General features: G+C 43.0%; 1 protein-coding gene across 1 annotated transcript in view; it reads left to right on the top strand.

Annotated features, from left to right (window-relative positions):
* Nucleotides 1–670: 670 nt before the first annotated feature.
* Nucleotides 671–18,919, top strand: part of CHRNB3 (cholinergic receptor nicotinic beta 3 subunit) — a 28,555-nt gene continuing 10,306 nt past the window's right edge. Inside the window, exons 1-4 of the mRNA XM_077773086.1 lie at nt 671–735; nt 4,822–4,832; nt 9,536–9,687; nt 10,872–10,916. Of these exons, the coding sequence (XP_077629212.1) occupies nt 671–735; nt 4,822–4,832; nt 9,536–9,687; nt 10,872–10,916 (273 nt within the window). The remainder of the gene's footprint in view (nt 736–4,821; nt 4,833–9,535; nt 9,688–10,871; nt 10,917–18,919) is intronic.

Here is an 18,919-nt window from a genome sequence, read left to right as displayed (position 1 = left end):
GTGACTCCCTCTCGCTCTGACCCTCCCCTGCTCATGCTGTCTCTCTCTCTCTCCTAGAAATAAATAAAACATTAAAAAAAAATATGCAGTGGTGTTATTAACTACAGTCACCATGCTATACACTACCTCCCTGTGACTTATTTTATAGCTGGAATTTTATACCTTTTGACCCCCTCCCCCATAGTCATTATTCCTGAGCTCCCAGTCGAAAATAAGGAGACAATAGAGGAATAATATGTATGAGAAATTTCTCACTAACTTCCACAACCCATGAGATAAAATGCAGTTTTTCTCCTTTGCACAGATCTCCAACCATGAGGAAAAAAACCAAACAAACCCCAGAACATTCAGAAGTGGTCCAGCCTCATCCTTTCCCTTTTGCCCTGCATCTCCTTGTGAGAGAGCAAATTAATAAGTCAGGAGTTAGGACCCAGAGATATGTTTTAGACTTACACGATCTGACAGCTGACTGGAAATCAATGAAGTGTAGTTTAAGAACCATCGCCCTGTCGTGAGGCGGTGTGAGATGGTCTTATCCCCACTTCAGGTGTTTCCCCCTTGGGTTCCACTTCGGATTTTGAACCACCGCATTTTCTATTCAAAACCTCCCTTTCTGATGGAAATACTGTATTGTTAAAAAAGAAGAAATTCTCTTTCCTAACCTGACATCATGATACTGGCAGGCTATATCCCGATGCTCATCATCCTCGGTGTCATTTCCTCAGGTAAGCTCAAGTTAGAGAAAATTAAAACTTCATCACCACAGAATTATTTTAGCCGGGGAGGCGGCTAGATGCTAGAATGATAAAATGTGTTGTATAGGTATCTTTAGGATAACCTTTAAAACGTGGCTCCAATGAGTAATTCTAGGAAATCTGTATATTGCTAAAGAAATCATCATACCTATGAATTCCATAATGTTTATGCTGTTGTCATTTCCTGTGCTTTTCCTTCTGAATCATGAACTTGGTAGGAAGATATAAAAGCAGAAAAAATACTACCCAATGCACTGAATGCTACTCAGAATTGTTAAAATATTTGGCACAGAAATTTACTACATCAACATTTTTATATCATATCTAGTAATAATCACTACATCTGTGTGTGGATACTTAATTTTATCCAGTCTATCCTGTAGGCCTATCTACAAACCTTAATTTGTGTGTAGATGTATTTAGTATGTTTGTATATGGCAATGAAGCAAAAGTATACATCCGATGTCTATAAACGCGTGAGTTTTCTGTGGCTGCTATCCACCTGAAATCAAGGGGATTCTTAATAAAGGAAGAGGGCACATAAAAGGAGAGAAGGAGAGAGACAGACAGACAGAAGAGAAATGGAAAGAGGAAGAAAGTAACTGAAAAGTTTAGGGGAGATGATCTTTGCACCTGCCAGTTATCTGGGTTTGGGAATCAGTTCCCTTTTTATGGAACTTCAGAACACAAAGCTCTCCTCACAGCAGCAGAAACCATGTAGAGCCAGGAGCCAAGTGGCAAGAACACACACACTGTTGCCCCATTAGCAATTTGTATTCATTTCTCACTAGTATTTTTGCCGTGTTTGACTACTGCTATTTTCAGATGGAGAGCCAGAGGCACTGCAATTTGCCCAAGTCCTGAAATAAATCCTAGACTGAATAAACCCTAGATTTCAAATCTAGGCACGAACATACCTGAGCATTATCATATCTTTAAAACGTAGCCTTTCCTCATACGGGGGTCTCAAAACCAGTAGTTTTTAAGTGCAGAGGGCATCACACTCACTTTCAAATATCACTAAATTTGGACTCTGCAAAGTCTGCAGTGCAATTGGCCAATCGTAAAAATAATCATCAACTTCTGTGTGTTTTAGCATACTGTTAATACACACGTGTCTAATGTTCTTTTCTGCATTAATGTACTATTCTATCTACTATGAAAGAATGGGTTCCTACCATTCGTTCCCCGGGGAAACCAGTCACTGGTTGGTGGGGGGAGTTGGCATACACCCTCTCAGTTCACCTCTGCATCCTCACCTCACACAGTGATGGGTACATAAGAAAATTGGAATTGGAGGTGAGACTGGTACTCATTCTCCATTGCATAGGCTGTAAGGGTTCGGGGATTGATACTGTGCTGTTTATGTCTGTCACAGATCTACAATCAACCTGTATAATAACCTGTAGTAACTCACATTTGTGGATATTTCTAGGTCCAATGGCGTCTATTTCTATTTTCAGATCTGTACTACCTTTCCTTAAATTTTGTAGCTTTACTGTTCATTGCAAAGGAAGTGGCTTCTTTTTGTTACACAAAACTACCTTTTCCAAATTACAAGGAGCAACCCCTCATTTTTATATTTCTGGCTTTGGCGGAAAGAATAATTGTGTATGGCCATGTGACATCTCTTGTGTTGCTAGTTCATGCTTTGTGGGTTAGTGTCTGCTCCCAGAAATAGGGCCTGTATCTTACTCATCTTCCCATCATTCTTACCACGTGGTGATGTGTGTTTATTCATTCAATAAATATTTACTGAGGGTGTACTGTATCCTAGGAATGATTCCAGCATGGGGAGTGCAAGAGGGGAAAAAACAAAGTCATTCTAATAAACTCTCACGCTAGCAAGAATCCATTCAATATTTATTATTTGATTTCACCCCGAGGGCTAGCTCTATGTGTTGACAGCAGAAGCTAACATACTTCTGGTGTGATTTTTTGGGACAAGCTGGTGATAATGGAAGGACAAAACCAAAATATACCAAAAAGTGTCAAAGCAAAAAACGTGTCTCTCCCAACCATATTTGCGGAAGTTTAAAAGTCTCTTATTACTTCTTTACTCTCTTAGCTAAGGATAAACAATGATGTGGTCTTCAATAAAACCATAAATAAGCATGTGAATTTTCATAGATTAAGTCTTATCAGTTATTTATAGCTCAGCGTCCATGAACTTGCCAAAACTTTGCAGAAAGTGTTTTTTTTTAATGTTTATTTTTGAGAGAGAGGGAAGTATAAGTGGGGAGGGCCAGAGAGAGAAGGAAACAGGGGATCCAAAGCAGGCTCAGCACTAACAGCAGAGAGCACGTTGCGGGGCTTGATCTCACAAAGCGTGAGATCATGACCTGAGCCAAAATCAAGAGCAGGATGCTCAACTGACTGAGCTGTCCAGATGCCCCAGAAAGTGGGTTTTGATCATTGCATGAGAAGAGAGCAGAAAACCTGAGAGCCTGAAGAAAGGAAAAGAAACATGGTCGAGAAGAAGAAAGAGGCCAGAAAGTCAAGTTGTAGGGTTCAAAAAAAAAAATTTCTTTGCCTCAAGCTTGTACTGGGAACTCATCCAAATCTCTTATGATCCTACTTACAGGGGTTGAGAGAGCCCTAACCTCCTCATGGGTGGTGAGTCCTGTCTAACCCTTCATAGCTTCAGTTACCTTTACCCAGATGCCTCTTTTGTAGTAAATGGCAGCCAGGAGAGATATCCTCCAATCAATGACACATCTTAAACATTGACTCTTTTTTGTGTCTTCAGAATAACAAATACTGGGCATTAATAGGTCATATTTTGTGTCTGTGTCATGGACATAAAGATCCTAGGAGCATAGCAGATGTGAGTTGGTAGGGGCTTACCAATCATCCACCATTCTATTGTTATTGGGAGAAGTTAAATGCCTTGCTCAATGAAGATTGCCTGGTTTGGAAACAAGACCAAAACTCATATATCTAAATCTGAGTCCAGTGGCTCTCAATGTTAAATAAATATTTTTTGGATTCTTGTTCTAGTGAGTGACGAGTTTGGCAAGAGACTCTGTGTCCAGAGCCAAAAGCGGAGTGCCCTCCTAGAGCACTTTCCCAGCCTGAGTTCCACATGGAGGAAATTACTGGAATCAGGCAGAGCTCCCCATCTGTCTGTCTGATCGCTTGCATGTGCTCTCCCTCTTCTGGTCTTCCACCTGCAGAGTTGCTTACACAGTCCCAAGAGAAATATTTTGACAAAGAAAATGAGACAAAGATTAAGTAGGGAGAGGGAGAGACAAAGAAGGGGGGAGAAATGGGACTTAAGAGAGCAATGAAATTCCTTTTTACCAAAAAAATTGTAACAAGCTGTAACAGACAGCACACATCCTTTGGAGATGTGCATTAAACTCAGTGTGTGTGTGTGTGTGTGTGTGTGTGCGCGCGCGCGCGCGTGTGTGTAAGGGGTGCAAAGCAAGACTTAATGCAAAAAATGTGAAGGGACCATGGTCAAGTCTGAAGCAGGATTGCTCCCACATAAGGCATTGGGTGTCGATCTCCAAGGAGAGTGACCTCAGTGCCCATTCAAGGGATGCCAGAGCCAAGCCAGGTGCCAGGTCTCACCTGCTGTAGACGGAGATTGAGTTGGATTCTGCAATACCATCACCAGCGTTGAATATCTCTCTACCACCAAACAAATATCATCTGTGATCTGGTTTTAGAATATCATTCTTCCTGGCAATAGATTGCTTTAAAGTAAAGTATTTTGGTAAATACAATGCTAACAACTATGCGGCAACAACAACAAAAAAGCACATAATAACAAATTTATGTTCGTAGACATGAACGCATCTGCCCCTCATTAACCAGGTTTACCCTGGGTAAGTCACTGTCCTTCTTGCCACCTCAAGATCTTCATCTGTAAAATGAGGGACTTAGATGATCTTCAAAGTCCTTTTTGGCTCCATTATATTCACTTCGTCATCATTTCACTTGTCCTTCCTATTGCTGACATTATTTATAAATACAAATGCTCTCCCGCCCCTCCCTTCAGGAAGTGGACTTCGGGAAATACAGGCACCCACTCAGGGAGTCACTCAGCTTCCAAGAGCAGTTCGTTGACTTGTCGATACATTGCTGAGAGTTATCTTAGAATATCGATCTTGTCTAATTTATTTAAAATACAAATCTATTTGCAAAACTTTAGTTTTCACACTACTTTTCAGGGATCCATGTATTCCTTAAAACAGGGACCACTTGTACTAGAAATCCTAGAACATCTGTGATCCTACATCCTCTAGAGCAGTGAGCCAAGGTCACTCTGCCTCCTCCCTCTGTGCACAGAAAGTGCCATTAGAGCCTTTGTGCACTGACTCTTTTCATTTGTTCTTTTGCCAAACGTCACAAAGTACTTCTTGAGTCCCTAGTCTCAAAGAATCAACAGTGGAAACACTTTCCCTTCCTTATAATGTTCTATTTTGCAAGAAGGACACACAAGAAACATTTCCGGGGCTATCCTCTGCATCTGCTCCAATAACATCAATGACTTCAACTTTTATTTGGGAGAGTTCAAGAAGGTTGAAGATATTTGGGTCTAGTCAGCTCAGGCTGTCATAACGAAATACCACAGACTGTGTGGCTGAACGGCAATTTATTTTCTCACAGTTCTGGAGCCTAGAAGTCCATGATCAAGCTGTCAGAAAATATGGTTTCTGTGAGAATTCTCTTCCTGGCCTGTAAACAGCTGCCTTCTGACAGTGTCCTCACCTGGCTCTTCCTCGAGCTTGCATGGAGAGAGAGAGCTCTCTCATGTCTTTTCCACTTCTTATTAGGATACCAGACCTATTGGATTAGGGCCCCACACCGATGACTTTATTTAGCCTTAAATACCTCCTTATAGGCTCTATCTCCAAATATAGTCACATTGGGGTTAGGGCTTCAACATAGGAATTTGAAGGCACACAAGTATTCAGTCCATAACAGCCAGTACAGATTTATGCTTTTTGTGCCTTGATTCAGACAATAGCTCACCCTCTGACGTTGGCAGCTTGGGTCAAAACATACGAAGGTGCCTGAGAGAGCAAATCTGCTTATCCTTCCAAAGAGCAGGATCCAATCATTCTCACAGAGGGTACAACTGAGGTTGTCAAAGTCATAATCTTAGAAGATCCCTCCCAATGTGCAAGTCTACCTCCCTGCAAATTGCCAGTACGATTTTCCTGCCAGGAAAGGAGGTTCAAAAGTACAACTTCTGTTCTTACTTAGGATCCCTCTCACATGTCCAGAATTATAATGCTTAGAGTTGTTCAAGCTAAGAAGTCCGTGTGTGTGTGTGTGTGTGTGTGTGTGTGTGTGTTGGTTCAGACATTATCCGGTTGTTGTCAGCCTTCCTGGAGTGTCTCCATCCATTGTGAGGTGGTGTCTTCAGTAAATTGTTCTCACTGGGCTGAACTGAGACACAAAGGCTCTTGGCCGTTAGGACTACACTCAGATGCATGTAACAATGGCTATAACAGCTTATCCAAAAGGAAAGATTGTTTTTCTCACACACCAAGAAATTTGGAGACAATCCTTAGTTGGTTGGTAGACTTAGAGTGCTATCAGGGACCATCTGTCTTTCTATTCCACCATCTTATGTATGTAGCTTTCATCGGGCTTGTTAGATACCTCGGTGGCGAGATCCCTAGATGCCATGTTCTAGCTCTAGGCAGGAAGAAGAGGGAGCAAAAGGTGAAAGATGAAAGATGCATGTTGGACTGAGTCCATCCTCCTCAATAGTATTTCCTACAAACCTCACCCAGGGGCATCTGTTTGAATTTAAGTGGCCATGTGTATGTCATGGCCATCCCTAGCTGTAAGAGGCCTGAGAAGGGAACATTTTAAGCTGGTACCATTCAATCCCGAATAAAATTGGCATTTGTTACTGAGAGAGAAAGGGTAAATGGCTGTTGAGGAGGGAACCAGCGGTCACTGTCACAGTGCCCACCCAACAATATTCTCCTGCCAGGGGAAGGCTGAGGGAGGACAGCTGTGACCTCCCTGCTTCTCTCTCCTCCAGAACAATTCAGCTCTGGCCCAAATTCTCCAAACACCACTCAACAAAGTAGCTCACTGCATTGCTGCACAAGGGTTTGCTCAGCAGCGATGATGTGCCAGGCCCCATGGGAGGCAGAAATGAGAAAGGTGTCGTGGAGCTGGCATTTTCCAATAGGGCAGACAGACAATAGACAAAGAAATGTATAATATGTTCCACTGCTCTCATGCAAGATAAAGTATCATTAAGGGAATAAATTGTGAGGAGGGATTTTTAGATTGTGTAACCTGGAATGACCACTTCGAGGAGATGACATTTGAGCAAAGGTGGGGCAAGAAGAAGGAATGAGCATGGAGTTCTCTTCAGGGCAAGAGCCTTCCCCAGACAGAAGCACACAGGCATGTTCTAGAAAGAGCAGATGGGCCTGAGGCTCTGGGGAGGAGGGGTAAGGGCATTGGTGGAGAGGGTAGGGCCCACACGAACCCCAGGAAACCGTGGTAAGGACGTGAGATGTCTGTCTACGTTTGGTGGGAAGCCATTTGTAGGATTTGAGCAGGGAACTGAAATAGTCCTCCGCTTTGAAGAGAAGGTTCCATCTGCTGAGCAGGAAATGAACTGTAAAAGAGGCAAGAGTGGAAGCCAGGAGGAGGCAGCACAAGAATCCAAGGGAGAGACTGGAATTTGCGACGCGGGTGGCACCACCAGAGATGGTGGGAGACAGAGTTACGATGTATTTTGAAGAAAGATAAGACCGGTTGTGGGGTAGGGAATTCGTGAAGTTTAGCCTGAGCAAGTGAACACCCCATCCCTCCGGAGGCTTCAGGGAATTTTGACTCCTCCCCTCCCCTAACTTCCAGTAAGGTTTTGCAGAGTGCTGTCCTGGCAGCCACCCAGCTGACCCGCTCCTTCCTGCAGCGATGCCTGCTAAGAACAGCTGAAGTATCAAAGTTTGAGAACAATTAGCTTTTTTTTCAGTTTATTCATTTATTTTGAGGGGGTGGAAGAAGGGAGGGAGGGAAAGGGCAGAGAGAGAGAGGGAGAGAGAGAATCCCAAGCAGGCTCATTGCTGTCATCGCACATGAGATCACGACCTGAGCCAAAATCAAGAGCCCAACACCTAACCGACTGAGCCACCCAGGCTCCCTGAGAACAGTTGGCTTTTTAGATAACTAAGCACACAGATAAGCTCTCTCCATCACTCATTCGCATTTTCATATACTTTTTAGAACATAAGAGAAAAGGGTGGGAGCGGCCTGAGTACGCAACCTACCTTACTGACATCTCTGTTTACCCCTAGGAGCATTACAAGTGGGTTTCAAGCTTCCAGTTACAAAATAAATAAGTCACAGAGATGAAAAGTACAGCATAGGGAATATAGCCAATAATACAGAAATAACATTGCCTGGTGCCAAATCATAACTACACATCATGATGAGCACTGAGTAACATATAGAGTTGTTGAATCATTATGTTGTATACCTGAAATTAATATATTACTGTATGTTATTTATGCTTCAGATTTTTAAAAAAGGGTGCGTTTTGAATTGCTACTCCCTTAATAAAGTGAAGGTCTCGTGTACACACTCGGAATGTTTGCTTTTCTTCCTACTAAAAATCTTTGGGTTTTGACTAGGTAAACTTTGGGGTGTGTCCTGCACATGATCATTGCCATCGTGTGTCACTCAGTAGAAAAGAAAGGTTTTCTATGGTAAGCCATGCAGTGCAGAATGAGTTGTTGTAGGGGATTAATAAGGCACTGAATATATGAAGAAAAGGACTATATTTAAAACAGGAACACCTGGGTGGCATAGTCCATTAAGCATCCAATGTTTGATTCTCCGTGTGGGGTTCTGCACTGAGCATGGAGCCTGCTTGGGATTCTCTCTCTCCCTCTCTCTCTCTGCTCCTCCCATGCTCTCTCTCTCTCAAAGTAAATAACTACGTAAAAAAAACATACAGCAACAACAAAGCTGCCACGTTTAAGTTTGATAGCATAACACTGAAAAGAAACAAAAAGTATCTCCAGACTGCTTTCCTAGGCCATTTCTTCGGCATGAGGTTCAAAGCTTGAAATTGGGGTGTTCCTTAAGCTCTCAGACATGTAGGGGTGGAGAGGAGTGTTAGAACCTGGTTCTTGACCAAGGAAGGTCTTTATAAGGGAAGGCTTCCAGGAGGAATGCAGAAGGACAGCACAGTGGATGTGGTAGGTGCTCAGTGGATATGTGTGCTCAATGGATATGTGCCAAATGCAGGGAAAATGGCCCTGACATATGCCTGTGATTGGATCATTTATTAAATAGATATAAAATAAGCACGCACGATGGGCAGGCACTGGTCTAGGTGCTGGAGAAACATCATCAAATAAAATGGATACCATCCCTGCCATCACAGAGCTCAAGGGAAGGACAGACGATAACTAATATACAACACATTGTGGTAAGGGACATGACGGAGCCAAATAGGGTGCAGTGGTAGACGACAGCACGTGGGCAGAGACCATGTCTGTAAGGAGGTGACATCTCAGGTATGTGAGGTCGAGGGTAAGGGGGTGGCGTGGGCGATTCTTTGGGGATCAAGATGCTGGCCTCATGGTGGGAAAATCCCATGAGAGAGCAAAGGTCTGGGTAAAGCATAGAACCTGCTTTCAGCCTCATGCTGTGGGCATGGAGAATGGTTAGGGAACCTGTATATTCCAAGCTGCCTTTGCTGACCACATGAAGGTTCAGGCCATAGGATGCTAAGCCAGCCATTATGCTTTTCCCATTAATTCCGGTTTCGCTCATGATTCTTACAGCTGCTGCAGGATTCCGTTCCATTGCTGAAAATGAAGACGCCCTCCTCAGACACTTATTCCAAGGTTATCAGAAATGGGTTCGCCCTGTATTAAATTCTAATGACACCATAAAAGTATATTTTGGATTGAAAATATCTCAGCTCGTAGATGTGGTGAGTAATCCTTGGCACTAAGCTAAAAAGAACATGCATTCCTTAACCTGTTTGTGAACCTAAGACTCTGTTTTGTTTTCTTTCCCCATGTCTACCATTTCAATTTTAAAAATAACTACTGTGAGAGAAAATCTGCCCCAAGAGGCCAATGAAATGACCCGAGGAAGGAATGAGAAGTGTTGTGGAGTCAATTTTCATTGCCACATTTGTGTGCACCTCTTTGCTGGGGGTTGAATGTGGCTGCTAAGACAGGCATTCCCCCGCCCCCAGCTCATCTGTGTCCCCGGGGCTGATCGGGTGTCACCCCGAACTGGGTGAGGGCTGGCAAGGGTGCCTACAGAGAACAATGGGAGATGGTGCCAGTACCCGAGTGAGCGCCAGGTGACTCATCACCCTCCTGAATCCCCTCAGGACCCCACCTGTTACCCTGATGCCACCATACCTAACATTCTCTGCTGATTTTCCTGTTGGGCTCCCCGTTCTGCCATGATTGCGTTCCTGGGAAACCAGTGCGCGTGAAGCCTGTTCTGCAAAGTCATTCTATCGCGGTCCCCAAAGTCCTAGAATTACTGTCTCCTGTTTCCCAAGTCCCCAGTCCCACCACTTGCATACTCACCGACCTCAGCTGACTCAATGGCCAAGGATTCCTTCTAGAAAATCATGAAAAACTGATCTCTGATTTAGCAAATATTCATTCTACTTTGCAGCCTTACCATACTTTCTGGGTTATGCAATTTAAAAAAAAAATTTTTTTTATTTGAGAGAGAGAGAGACAAGTGGGGGAGAGGGGCAGAGGGAGAAAGAGGAAATCCCAAGCAGGCTCCGCACTCCGCACAGGGCCTGATGCAGGGCTTGGTCCCACGACCCTGGGATCATGACCTGAGGTGAAATCGAGAGTCAGACACTCAACCGACTAAGACACACAAGAACCCCTGGGTTATGCAATTTTGGATAAGTATCCACAATGAACTGCTCTTTGCTTTAATTATTATTTTTTATTTTAAGCAAAATATGCATAATATTTTAGGATCCCATGCCATTTAACTGTTTAAGTTGAGAATCCTTTACACTTCAAAAACCTCAAATGTTAAGACTCAGGGAGGTCTTTTTGAAAAAAAAAAAAAAAAAACCTCAAAGATTTCACTTAATCTGAATTTACGTCTTTCTAATTGTCATTTTCTTAGGATGAAAAGAATCAACTGATGACAACAAATGTGTGGCTCAAACAGGTAATCGTCAATCCAAGCACTGTATCCGCTAACCTAATTATTTCCATTCTTTTCTATTTGGAAAGACTCCCATTTGAAAAATAATTATTTTACAGCGCATATTGAGCTCCTCGGTGAGATATCGGGGAATGGTTAGGAAAGGTCTATTACTTTTCATTTCCTTTTATGAGAGGGGGAGAGCAGGTCCCAGAAGCTCAGAGTAGACTCTCTGACATGGGGGCCTGGGCACGGCTCCCTGGCTACTGGGAAAAAGAGGGGAAAGGTTCCAGAGCACAGTTCCTCTCCTCCCACCCCGTGTAGGATACCGCCAACTGGAGCAGGCAACCAGCAATCTTAAATTCTCCCTCATCCCCACTGGTCCTCCACAGGATGACTCTGCCCCTTAGTGTTGCCTCTTGCTCCCTTCCTAGAAAGAGAAAACAGGTAGTGCAGAACAAAGTGAATTTCAGAACAAAGGAAAGCCTGAAACAAAGTGATGAATACACGTTTTCCTGGTATAACTAAAAAGGCATTTGTTTTTAAGAGAGGGAGCATAAGCAGGAGAGAGAGAGAGGGAGAGAGAGAAAGAGAGAGAGAGAGAGAGAGACTCTTAAGCAGGCTCCACACCCAGCATGGAGACGCAGGGCTCAATCTCACAATTCCGAGATTATGACCCAAGCAGAAATCAAGAGTCAGAAACTGCACTCTCCCGCCCTGCTTTTTTTTTTTTTTTAATGCTGCATGCCCAGCATAGAGCCCAGCATGTGACTTGAACTCACCACCCTGAGATCAAGACCTGAGCTGAGATCAAGAGTCGGAGGCCTAACTGACTGAGCACCCCAAGCGCCCCTAAAAAGGCATTTTGAATGGTTTTCAGCTCTCTGCTTAGAGCTTGATTAGAGCCTGTTTCCTAAGCATCTGTTCAGAGGAGCTTGATGTAAAGTTGTCTACCCTTGAAAGCCCAGTTTTGTATATGTGATGTAAAGGAGGAAATACTGACACTTCTTTGAAAGGAGGTGAGAACTTTGGTGTCACTGTTTACTTTTTGTTGTTATTGTTACCAGCAATTACTTGTTTTTCACTGAATGTCCAGATATTGCTTAATCTCCCATAGACTTCAAATCTTCCTGGTGAGGTTGTCCTAAATGTCTCACTTGATATTAACATACATGCATAATATTTTTGTTCGTTTATATTAAAATAAGTTAATTACCTATTCAAGTTCAGGAAACATTGTTCAGTTCTGCTAATGGTTTATAGGAACAGTGGACGGAGATTGTAGGAAGATTCCCTGGTCTTCATTTAAGTGTCATTATATTTCTCCCACCCAAAAACTTTAGTCAGAGTTACAGAATTATCATTTTTACTACTCTCTATTCTTCTGATTTTTAAATTGGTAAGTATGTTAGCAAGTTATGAAACGGATCTGTGTATTATTTTATATGCAAATAAAAAATGTCCAGGAGAGGGGTGCCTGGGTGGCTCAATGGGTTCTTGACTGAGCTCAGGTCATGGGCTGACACCTGGTTCTTGGGCACCTGGTTCTTGATTTCAGCTCAGGTCATGATCTCACAGTTTGTAATTTCGAGCCCCAAGTCAGGCTCTGTGCTGGCAGCTCAGAGCCTGCTTGGGATTCTCTCTCTCTTTCTCTCTCTGCCCCATTTCTGCCTGTGCTCTCTCTCTCTTTCTCAAAATAAATAAATAAACATGAACAAAATGTTAATGCCCAGGATAAAATAATAAGCCAGTAATGTACATATAATAATACAATTTAAATAAGCATGTTTTTTCAATGTACCCATCTCTTTCCTCAGTGATGTATCCCACGTTTGCAACTTAGGGGCTGCGGAATTCAGAGGTATTTTGAGTTAATAAAACTCATTAAGAAGTGCTGTGTTTGAACTTGCAGGGGAAAGAATAAAAACTTATATATTTTATTTTTTTAACATTTATTTATTTCTGAGAGACAGAGAAACACAAAGCACAAGCACAGGAGAGGCAGAGGAGAGGAGACACAGAATCCAAAGCAGGCTGCAGGCTCTGAGCTATCAGCACAGAGCCCAATGTGGGGCTTGAACCCATGAACCATGAGATCATGACCTGAGACAAAGTCAGACACTGAACCAACTGAGCCACCCAGGCGCCCTGAATAAAAACGTTTAAAGTGTAAGATAGGTTTAAGAAGTTAACAGAAATAAAACAAACAAAAAACCTCTCCCTGCTTCACACACATGCCCTTCTCCAACTGCTCCTTGAGATGAAACTTTTATTTATCTTTCACATAAAACTGTGGTCCAGGGGCGCCTGGGTGGCTTAGTCGGTTAAGCGTCCGACTTTCCCTTAGGTCATGATCTCGAGGTTCGTGGGTTCGAGCCCCGCGTCGGGCTCTGTGCTGACTGCCAGCTCGGAGCCTGGAGCCTGTTTCAGTCTGTGATTCCCTCTCTCTCTGACCCTCTCCTGCTCATGCTCTCTCTCCTAGAAATAAATAAAAAACATTAAAAAACAAAAACAAAAAAAACCAAAACTGTGGTCCAGAGGCTCTTGGCCTTTAATAATGGTACTTTTCACCTTTCTTGAGGTTTTGAAAACATGAGACTGGGGCGCCTGGGTGGCTTAGTCGGTTAAGCGTCCGACTTTCGCTTAGGTCATGATCTCGCGGTTCGTGGGTTCGAGCCCCGCGTCGGGCTCTGTGCTGACTGCCAGCTCGGAGCCTGGAGCCTGTTTCAGTCTGTGATTCCCTCTCTCTCTGACCCTCCCCTGCTCATGCTGTCTCTCTCTCTCTCTCTCCTAGAAATAAATAAAATAAAACATTAAAAAAATAAATAAAGGTTTAAAAAAAATGAAAACATGAGACCATTTCAGTGAGAGAACAAAAAGTCACAGCTCCTCCAACCTTAACTAAGACTTTGGAAATGACTTCCAGCAAAGTTAGGCCAACTAACATCATCATGGCCTGTCGAATGCCTCTAGGTCAATCAAAACAGTCAAAACCTAAAAATCTCCAATACCCCAAACGGAGCAAGAGAAATCGTGGGAGTGGGGCAAGCTGACCCTCCAAAAAGCCAGCCTGTTGACTTAGGTTCCATTTTTTAGAAGTAATGAGAATAAGAGACTTTTTGCATTAATGTATAGTGGCCCACAGCGTCACATTAGTTTCATTGCATTGTGATCTGACAAGCCTGTACCTTAAGTTATGTTCACAAATGTAGCTACCATCTGTCACCATACAAAGCTATTACAGTACCATTGACCATATTCCGTATTGTCTACCTTTTACCCCTGTGACATTTTCATTCCAGAACTGGAAGTCTGTATCTCCTACCCTGCCTCACTCTTTTTACCTAACCCCCCATCCCCCTCCCCCTCAGGCAACCAGCACTTTGTTCTCTGGATCTGGAACTATTTCTGCTTTTTTGTTTGTTTGTTCTGTTTTTTTAGATTCCACATAGAAGTGAAATGACATGGTATTTGTCTTTCTCTGTCTGATTTAGTTCACTTAGCATTTTACCCTCAACTCCATTCATGTAACAAAAATCTCATTCTTTTTTTATGGCTGAGTACGATTCCATTGTGTATCTATATACCATATCTTCTTTATCCATTGATTGATTGATTGGCCTTTGGGTTTCCGCATCTTGGCCATTGTGAACAATGCTGCAATAAACATAGGGGTGCATATATCTTTTTAAATTAATGTTTTCATTTTCTTTGGGTAAATACTCAATCATCTGATACTTCTAATTTTAATTTTTTTAATTTTTTTTTTTATTTCTAGGAGAGAGAGAGACAGCGTGAGCAGGGGAGGGTCAGAGAGAGAGGGAGTCACAGACTGAAACAGGCTCCAGGCTCTGAGCTGGCAGTCAGCACAGAGCCCGACGTGGGGCCCGAACCCACGAACCGCAAGATCATGACCTAAGCGAAAGTCGGACGCTCAACCGACTAAGCCACCCAGGCGCCCCTAATTTTAATTTTTTTAAATTAGAACCTCCATACCATTCTCCACAGTGGCTGCACCAGTTTACATTTCTACCAACAGTGCACAAGGGTTCCCTTCTTTCCACATCCTCGCCAGCACTTGGTTGTTTTTGTCCTTTTAATTTTAGCCAGAGAATAATAGACTTTCATTGCATTTGGTTTGCGAAGTGTTGCCATCTCTCTTCTCCCATTTGTGTTTCTCAACCACTCTGAAGTAGCAAAGCAGGTATCACATTACCCCTGTCTCCAGAGGCAGAAGATTCTGGTAATTCATCTGGCTGGAATCTGGGTTTCCCTAGTTGGGGCCTTGTCTGTTCTATCCAACCTCTGCGCTAAACATTAAGTCCTGCTTCTAAATCACGGGAAGAGCCAAAGTACAAGAAGCCTCTGTGCATTTCACTGAACCACAGAAAATATTATAGCTATGCTGTGCACACACATTGCACTGGGAGTGCAAATGACAGAGAGAAGGATGGAGAGCACGAGTGCATGTGTGTGAGTAGGAGAGGGGCAGAGACGGAGAGAGAGAGAGAGAAAGAAAGAGAGAATCCCAAGCAGGCTCTGCTCTGTCAGCACCGAGCCTGACATGCGGCCCAAACTCATGAACCATGAGATCATGACCTGAGCCAAAATCAGTAATTGGATGCCTAACCGACTGAGCCACCCAGGCGCCCCCCTTTGTATTTTTTAAGATTTTATTTTTACATAATCTGTACACCCAACCTGGGCTCGAACCCACAACCTTGAGATCAAGAGTTGTCCACTCCACTGACGAAGGCAGCCAGGCTCCCCTAGCTTTTTAAAATTGAAAAGGTAAAAGAAAAATAAAGGATAAAAGACAAGAAACGATAAACACAAGATAAAATTGATGTTTAAAAAAAAGCTACCGCTGGTGTTACCCACAGATCTCAGCTTCAGAGTAGTTAATAATCATACCTAAGATTTACTGAGTACTTCGAAGTGCTGGGGTGTTCTGCTTGGGTGTGTCATAGGAATGAACTCCTGTAATTCTCACAGCCGCCTTATGAGGTAGGTTCTATGAATATCCCCACTTTGCAGATGAGAAAACTGAGGATGGGAGAATTGAAGTGACTTGCCCAAGGTTAGGCACTGTCAAGTGAAGTCTGGCTAACTTGAAGAAATCTTCCCTTACCTCAGACGAGGGAACGGATGGAAGATGTCCAGTTCACTTCTCAGTGCTGTTCCTGTGGAGACTAGTCCCTAGTCCTTGGCTTCTAAGCTTTTGAGGTCTCAACCTCTGGGACATCTGATGGTCTAGAAAGGCATTTAGGAGAGAATGCCATCTTCCATTCCTTCCACAGCCTCTATTGAGAGCCTGCCAAATGTCAGCCATGCTGCTAAAACCCCAGGAAGACCAAGAGTAAAATACAGCCCCGCCTTCCAGGAGAGGACATGGTGTTAGCTGTGTAAAAAAAAATGATGACTGTAATATGATAAACACCATAAGGAAAATCTACATAAGTACTGGGTCATTACAAAAANAGAAAAAAAAAGAAAGGAAAAAAAAAAAAAAAAAAAAAAAAAAAAATGACAGTGAGACAGAGGAAATCCGGGAGAGCTTCCAAGGGAGGAGGTATTTCAGTTAGGTCTTACAGGATCCATAGAACTTCTGCAAGCCAAAAAGGTGGAGAAGTCGTGAACCCCTGTCTTCTTTCTCCAATCACAGAACTTCCCCAAGCTCTCACGCCAGAGCAAACTGACAGGAAGCTCTCCCCAGTCACCCCTGTGCACCTCGGTCAAAATAAAGACAAAACTGATGAACGCCTCTCCTTTCCTCCTGTCCCTCCCGGACACTGAAAGATGCCACCTGATTCATATCACGGAGAGAATGAAATTCTACCTCCTTAGGACAAACTCAGCTCCAGGGGCAGTTTCCACAACTGAGATGCTTGAGTTGTTTTTGTTTTGTTTGTTTTTTGTTTTTTTTAATGCGGTTCTTCTGTTTGGTCCGCTATTTCCATAGCTCTCCTCGGGTATATTTAGTCGTTCTTCCTCCATCCTTTCAACCAAAGACCTTTATCGAGCACACACGTAAGCGACATCCTGAGAAAGTCCTCTATGTGGAGCTATTTTTATTTTATTGATTTTATTTTGGAAGCTCATTTGTCTCCTTCCTTCCCACTTCCAGAGAGTAATCAAAACCCTATAAACCATAAATAGAGTATTAACACCAACTCACTAAAACTACACGAGAAAGTACTTAATGCCTTGCTGCTCAGATTCTGCTCCATCCATTTCCAAGGTTAGGAAAACTGCATCGCAAGCACCTTAAAGGTAAAGGAAAATGAAACCACCCTTTCTTTAATGATAAAGGGTCGAGCCTTGGCCTAAACATTATCATGTGAATGATCACTATGACAACCAATGTCAAATTCACTCACCCAGCCAGCACTTACTGAGCGTCTACTATGCGCAGGCGAGGCAAGGTCGGGCGTTTGCACCAATAGGGCAGTAAGATTCTGAGTGATCTGGCTTCACTGTAGCGGAGAGGAGTTTTCTGTTCTACCCCCTTTATCTTCCCGAGGAAAATAAAACTGCCTGAATGTCTGCCAAGGCCAACATCTCAAACTAGCCTTGTTTCTCCAACAGTTGATTCTTGTTTTAGATCAACAGAAAGTTCAGCAAACATATGAAGGCCTTATGGGATAGATCCCCAGAGCTAGTCTTTGAGGAGAAATCAGAGAAGGGACAGCCTTGCTGTAAAGAGCTGGGAGATCTTCCCAAAGTCTGGTCATCTTCCACAACCTGCAATGGCCTGCTCTCATCTGTGAATTTATCTCTGACCTTCTCTCCTCAGCATCTTCTTTTTCTTTCTTCTCTACAGCCTCACTCTGACCTTAGCAAAGGAGGCCAGCTTGGTCTTCTTGGTCAGGTGGACCCTGAGGAAGAATTGAGTAGAAACTAGGAGTTAGGAATCAGAATTCCTGCTATGTAAACTTGGGCAAGTCATCTTGCCTCTCTGACCCTCAATCTCTTCATCCGTAGAAAAGAGGCAAGGCCTAGTTCCCCGGTTGTTAAGAGGTTAAATGAGATCATGTGTGTGAATGTAACTGATACATTCTCTGGCATGTAGTAGGGACTCAATAAATGTCATTTCTTGCTGCCACCTTTGTGGGCTTTTTCATCCTTAATGACAAATCCCGTTTCTTGGCCTTGACAACTCATGGATATAATGGGAATGTGAGATGCATAATATGTCATGTTGTTATCTTTAAGATTAAAATGAATCAACATTAACTTGGTTTTAAGAATTTCACACCTGGGGCCCCTGGGTGGCTCAGTCGGTTGAGAGTCTGACTCTAGATTTTGGCTCAGGACATGATCTCACAGTTTGTGAGTTGGAGCACCACATTGAGGTCTGCACTGACAGTGCCTGCTTGGGATTCTCTCTCCCTCTCTCTCTGCTCCTCCTCCACTCAGGCTGTCTCTCTCTCTTTCCCTCAAAATAAATAAATAAACTTTAAAAAAAGAATTTCACACCTGACTTTAAGATAATTGAAGATCCCAGGGATGCCTCAGAGGCTACAAATCAAGGCACTGTTTGTTCCTTACTACCTCCTGGTCTTAGTATTAAACTAAGAATAACTAGGAGAATTTTTTGTAGTAAAAAAGTCTTCAGGAGCACCTGGGTGGCTCAGTCCGTTGAGCATCCAATTTGGGCTCAGGTCATGATCTTGAGGTCTGTGAGTTCAAGCCCTGCATCAGGCTCTGTGCTAACAACTCAGAGCCTGGAACCTGCCTCAGATTCTGTGTCTCCCTTTCTCTCTGCACAGCCCCATCCCTGCTTATACACACACACTCTCTCTCTCTCAAAAATAAATAAGCCTTTAAAAAAATGTCTTTGACTTACATTTAAATGAAATTTGGTTCTGGATACTAGCTAGATATTTATTACTGCTATTTCAGGTTACATATGTAAGAAAGGACAAGGAAATATACATGATATGGATTTGAAATTGCACTGTTTAGAACTAAGAAAATTAATATCAAAGATTAACTCTGATATTTGGCCCTGACATATCCCGTGC

This window comes from Crocuta crocuta, unplaced genomic scaffold, assembly GCF_008692635.1.
Source record: "Crocuta crocuta isolate KB4526 unplaced genomic scaffold, BGI_CrCroc_1.0 scaffold177, whole genome shotgun sequence".
Taxonomy (NCBI): Eukaryota; Metazoa; Chordata; class Mammalia; order Carnivora; family Hyaenidae; genus Crocuta; species Crocuta crocuta.
Note: the sequence above shows the minus strand (reverse complement) of the source record. Positions and strands in the feature narration are given on the sequence as shown.